The sequence below is a fragment of the Rattus norvegicus genome, chromosome 1 (genome assembly GCF_021556685.1).
Source record: "Rattus norvegicus strain SHRSP/BbbUtx chromosome 1, alternate assembly SHRSP_T2T, whole genome shotgun sequence".
NCBI classification, from domain to species: domain Eukaryota; kingdom Metazoa; phylum Chordata; class Mammalia; order Rodentia; family Muridae; genus Rattus; species Rattus norvegicus.
In genome coordinates this window covers 212,904,826-212,910,397 of record NC_141534.1, presented here as the reverse complement: position 1 = coordinate 212,910,397, position 5,572 = coordinate 212,904,826, and the positions used below count along the sequence as shown (strand labels likewise).

General features: G+C 54.6%; 1 protein-coding gene across 1 annotated transcript; it reads right to left on the bottom strand.

Annotated features, from left to right (window-relative positions):
* Window positions 1–340: 340 nt before the first annotated feature.
* On the bottom strand, window positions 341–4,197 carry Fgf4 (fibroblast growth factor 4). The gene is made up of 3 exons (NM_001389212.1): window positions 3,751–4,197; window positions 3,250–3,353; window positions 341–2,844 (listed from the first exon to the last, which is right to left on the bottom strand). The coding sequence occupies exons 1-3, from the start codon at window positions 4,076–4,078 to the stop codon at window positions 2,668–2,670; spliced, it is 609 nt and encodes a 202-aa protein (NP_001376141.1). The 5' UTR covers window positions 4,079–4,197; the 3' UTR covers window positions 341–2,667.
* Window positions 4,198–5,572: the final 1,375 nt, after the last annotated feature.

The following is a 5,572-nucleotide window of genomic DNA, read 5'->3' as shown; positions in this document are numbered from 1 at the left end:
TTATGACTTGTAATTTGATCCCCTATTTTCACGGAGAGCAGTTGGCTGAAGTCAACCACATATATTATGTGCTGACTGTTCATCCTGACCAGTTTCTGCCTCATGGGGCAAGTATTCAGGGTGCAAACACAGATCTATAGACCCGGGTCAGTGACTGGGTAGGCAGCAACAGCGTCCCACTGAGGGAAAACACTAGGATGTGGTAAAACTTGGTGACACCTTTGCCTTTGGGACTGTTTTCCAAGCCACATTTGCTGGACACAGAGCTGGCAAAAACCAGTCTCCCGGCTCCTATCCTGCTCAGCTGCAAATAGAAAAAGATAAAAACAGACACAGGTGCTTCCAGATACGTTTGTCATTTTAATATCTTTCTCAGTCACTCCCAGTCCGTGGGGGCTCTCTATACATGATTGAATGCTTCTCTTGGATGGAGCATCCAGTGTGCATAGCACATACCATCTCTGGGTCGACACCTGTAGTAACTACAGACCGACTCGGTAACAGGGGCGGATACAGAAACCCAAATCCATTTAGTAACAAAGTTCCAAAGATACAATCTTGTCCCTGGGCACAGGAAAGGAAGCTAACAGGCTGAAGAAACAGGTAATAGGTGTCAGGTAGGACCACAGCCAGCCTGAGGCAACATAGCAGCAGAGAATCCCATCAGAGCAGAGCAGGAGTCTTCTACCTGTAGTCTCAACACAATTCAAGCAGGAGACTGGCCTGGGCTACCGAATAAGACCCCCACATTTCCTCCCCCACAAAAAAGAGGGAGGCTTAGCTCTGCTGAGTGGTCTAGCACACACTCGATTTCAATTCCCATCACCTAATGAGTGGGTGTGGTGGGCAAGGCCTGTAACCTTAGCACTTGGAAATGGGGCAAGAGGATCAGAAATTCAAGGTCATCTTTAATGACATAGCAAGTTCAGGGCCAGCCTGGGCTAAGAGACCCAGTCTTTAAAAAATAACAAAAACAAAAGACCTTCAACTATCTTCTCCCCAACACTCTTGGAGTCTAGGGCCTGGCTTAAAAAACACAAAATCTGTATCAGCCTGTGAGCCCCAGACAGAAAGGGAAGTTTGGGACATGCTCCCACCTCAACTTTGGGGCGTGGCTTCTTCCTTCTAGGGCAGCGCTGCAGAATAGTATTTTAAGTATCCCATTAGCATTCAAACAAAGAGTTTTCTTCTAAAGGAATGTGAAAGACAAAAAAAAATGCCAATCAGATTTTCCCGTCTTGCTGTCTGTACCCTCTCATAAAGTTAATTCGGGAGGAGGCTCAGAAGCCTCCCAGCAGAGTCTTAACGTCTTGGGGAGAAGCATTTGAGACATTCGCTGTAGTGAGCGAAGGTCATTTTGTATAAACTCCAAAGTCATTCATTAAAATTAAATGTCCTCCCTCACCTCAGCCCTTTTTTTAAATGCCGCCGACCCTGCTCCTCCATCTCGGTCTCGGTGACAGGGGTGACATTCGTAAAATATATAAAGAAAAATATAAGGGTTACTTGACTTGGTGACCATATACTGCACTCCGACAGCTGGCCGCGCATATTTTCACCATGAATACCCCTTACTAAAAGTAAATCATTGGGTAAAGATAGCTGAAACGTGACAAGAGACCAGCGGGTTGAGAGATGCTACATGTGGAAGAGAAACAGGCAGACGCACCCAGCAGAGCCTCCAGCTTGGCCACCAGGGACTCAGGAACTCTGAGGTAGATGGGAATAGAATGCGTTTCACATTGGCGCAGCACTGGAATGCGGACTCCTGCAGTCTGCCTGCATAAGGGCTGCCCCGATGGGAAGGACAGCTCACCTTTAAATTATGGAGTCCCAATACAAAAGACCCCCAAATTCAGGGAAGCCTGTTTTTCTCAATTTGATTTTTGCAAAATACATTGTTATATCCCCGACATGTCATCCTCTATCACAAAACAATTTCATCCCTAGAGTTGGAGTTGTGGCACACGCATCTTGTCCATTCCTAGTTCCTTTTTCCAGGGAATTTACAAAGTTCCAGTGGCTACAAGCCATGCGCCCTGTTGGCCAGTAAAAAAGAAGGCAAACAGGAGTTTATAAAGTTGTCTAAGGGTCTCCCATCCGGTAGGTCCAAGAAGATTGACTGCAAGAGAGTTCAAAGATCAGTCTTGGAGATCTAAAAACAGAGGCGGGAGGACTTCCAGGACGCACTTCTGTCCCTGGAGTAAACCGATCCGACAGGGTTCATACCAAAGGGAGCTGAGGGAGCGGCTGCTGCAGGATGCTCCGGGACAGGAGGAAGCTTAGGGTCCTCCTCTCACTGACTCAGAGGACCCAAGCAGGCCTTTCCAGACAGAGGGGCCAGGCACCCTTGGAATCTGATGTCACCACGTTTTAGAGGCACATATGAAACAGCAGCACAGCCCGATCTTTGAGAGTGAAGGAAAAAGTTTGTCCCACTGTACCAAAGAGGTCCGAGCTGCATTTGATTTGTTTGTTCTTTTGGTCATTTTCCGCCAGAAAATGAAAATACATAGACTTATAAATAATTGGCTGTCCATATATACATATTTAAATAATTAATTTAAATATCTTAGGCTTGTTTTTGCAAACAATTATCCATCGAGAGAAAGTGCTCCTCCTGAGGGGTCGGGTGTGCTTCCGAGGCTGAGGCAGGGCTTCGGAGAGTCACAGTCTAGGAAGGAAGTGGGTTACCTTCATGGTCGGCGAAACTCGGTTCCCCTTCTTGGTCCGCCCGTTCTTACTGAGGGCCATGAACATGCCCGGGTATGCGTAGGACTCGTAGGCATTGTAGTTGTTGGGGAGAAGTATTTCTTTGAATTTACACTCGTCGGTAAAGAAAGGCTGGGAAAGAGGACACGGAGTGAGCCAGGGACCTGCTGCAGTCGGGGCCCAAGAAGTAAGCGGGGAGTCAGGATTGACCCTGACTTCAAGGAGGTGACAAGTCCACTGTAGGCGGACTTGCCCCTATCCACTTAGTATCTCCTGCCGCCTGCCCTGCCTGCTGGGGCCCAATTCTCTCTCCCTGGATCAGTAAGTAACCCACGCAGGAGGGAATCGGGTAAGTTTTCTTGGTTTGGAAACTCAGCCTGCCTCTGGCTACTTTGGCTGAAAACCTTAAGACCTGGCGACCCTACTGCCAGTCCTCTGTGACCAAGACACAAGTGTTTGGGGGTGAAGGGTTTATAAATCCTGCTAGTCTTGCACACTGTCCCCAACAGGTGCCCAGCCAGACCCGAGGGCACTCACCACACCGAAGAGCTTGCCCCTGCTGCTCATGGCCACGAAGAACCGGCTGGCCACTCCGAAGATGCTCACCACACCCCGCTGCACCGGAGAGAGCTCCAGAAGGCCTGGGAGGGGGGGGCGGGACGCAGGTCAGAAAAGCGTAGTAGGTGACCCTGGGCTCACACAGACCCTCCGACTCTGAGACTCTTGGGATCTCGATGCTGGGGTGAGTGGGGGTGAAAAGCCCAGGGTCCCCAACGCATTAAGAGCTCGTCTCCTGTCTGCCGGTAGCCCCCAAGTCCGGCCTCAGTCTGGGCGCTTGTCCCGGGCTCCCGTGGGTGCGGGCGAGTGAAAGCGCTGGAATTCGGCACCGGGAGCCCAGGCTTCCGAAGGCGGGAGGCGGAGCCCGACCGCCGGGTGCGCTCGCAGTCCTCGAGCCCAAGGGGACGGAGCTCGAGTCCACTCGGTCCCCAGGACTACTACTGCCCGGGACCCCACCCTCTCGGCGCGCCCCGAACTCACTGTCCCTCGTGTCCGCGTGCACACCGCCGATGCGGCCGTCGGGCAGCACCTGCAGGTGGAATCCGATGCCCACGTTGCAGTAGAGTCTCCGCAGCCTTTTGAGGCCCAGCAGGTAGTCCCCTGCGCCGCTGCGGACCGCCGCCTGCGGGGGCTGCGCGGCCACCGGCAAGCGTGCCAGCGAGCGGGCCACCAGGCCGTCCCAGCCGTGCCCCAATTCGGCGTGCCGCGTGCCGTTGGGTGCGGCGGTCCCTCGGTCCGCCAGGGCCACCACCAGGGCCAGCAGGACCCCGGGCAGCAGCGTCCCTGTAGTCGGCCCGCGCTTCGCCATTCCGGCCCGCGGGCCGTGCGTGAGCCCGAGCGGCGGGCCGTGAGTTCGGTGAGTGCTGCGCGCAAGTCGAAGCCACGAGAGCAAACGGGCAAGCGCCGGTGGCGGGACAGTCCCCGCGCGCCCAGCCCCGCCGAGCAGTGGTATATATAGCCGGCGCCCCCTCCTACTCGCCTGCCCGCGGGGCGTCGGTCGCCTGGGAGCCGGGGCGCAGGCCGCCTGCCAATCACCGCCGGGGGAGGAGGCGCGGGCTGGGCGGTGGCTACTGTCACCTGGAGAGACCCCAACCCCTCACTCTTGTCTCCGCCCAGCACTCGAACCTGTTGATCCCGCCCCTTGGTTATTTGTTCCCCAGGGCATCTCCTATACTCCTTCCTTACGGGACCCTTGGGAGCCGCCAGAACCTGGGTCCTTTCTGCTGGCAAGGACTGGCTTGAGCTAGGGTGGGAGGCAGCAAGTCACAGTGGCTTGGCTATCAGGGTGTAACTCTAAGGAGGCCGGGGATTGGGGGGAGCACGATAGGAGGGAAGCAAGACATGGTCTGGCCCCAGAGGCTAGGAAATGTAACGGTCTTCCAGGTGGTGGGAAGCCTGAACTACGGGAGTGGGCGCTTCTAAGAGAACTCAGGTCAAGGACATGAAGGGACAAGCACAGACCCGCACTCCCCTCGTAGGTACCCCAAGGGAAGGAAGGACAGAAAGCTGGCAGAACATTGGGCTCTTAGAGTCATCAGTTCCCTACCTCTGACTCCAGAGCAGGGATTTCCAAGTGTGGAGGCCAGACCTTCCCAACCCAGGAGCATGCCAAACCCTAAGGTTCTGGAATGGTCCCTTCCCCCACCAGCACCCCTCCCCCAACTGTGGCCATTATGGCCTGATGGGGGTGGACTGGGCAGAGCCCTGGCACTGCTCACCTAGGTGTGAATGTCCCTGTTCTGTGGTATCTGAGGAGCCTGGAGCCAGCAGGTGACCTGGCCACTGATGGAGGAGCCTCAGAGCCTGCCACACTCCTCACTGAGGAATCAGTAGCTTGGGCAGGAGCTTCTGGGAGCTGTGATTTCCTTCTGCCCTCTGTCTTTGGGCTTGCACCAATCATTCCTGGTCCTTACTCAGAACACCAAAGGGAACGCAGCCAGGTCAGTCCTGAGCCCCAGAGGATACACTTGAACATCTACCTATCCCTTAGTGGGGTTTAGACCATGTCTCCAAATCTCTTAATGAGGCATTCTGATGCACTTGGCAGCCTGGGATACCCGGGTCCTCCAGTGACTGGTAGAGCTGCTGCTGGCCTTGCTGGCCAGGGAGCAAAGCCAGCTACACACACACACACACACACACACACACACACACACACACACACACACACACACCCTGCTGAGAAACATCCCTTCCCATCCCAGGGTCCCTAATTCCCCTGCTGTGAGTGAGGAGGGCTGCAGGCCTTTGTCTGGGCACTCCTGGGTGTTCCTTTCAGAGGCTGGGACCCAGGCCTGGGTCA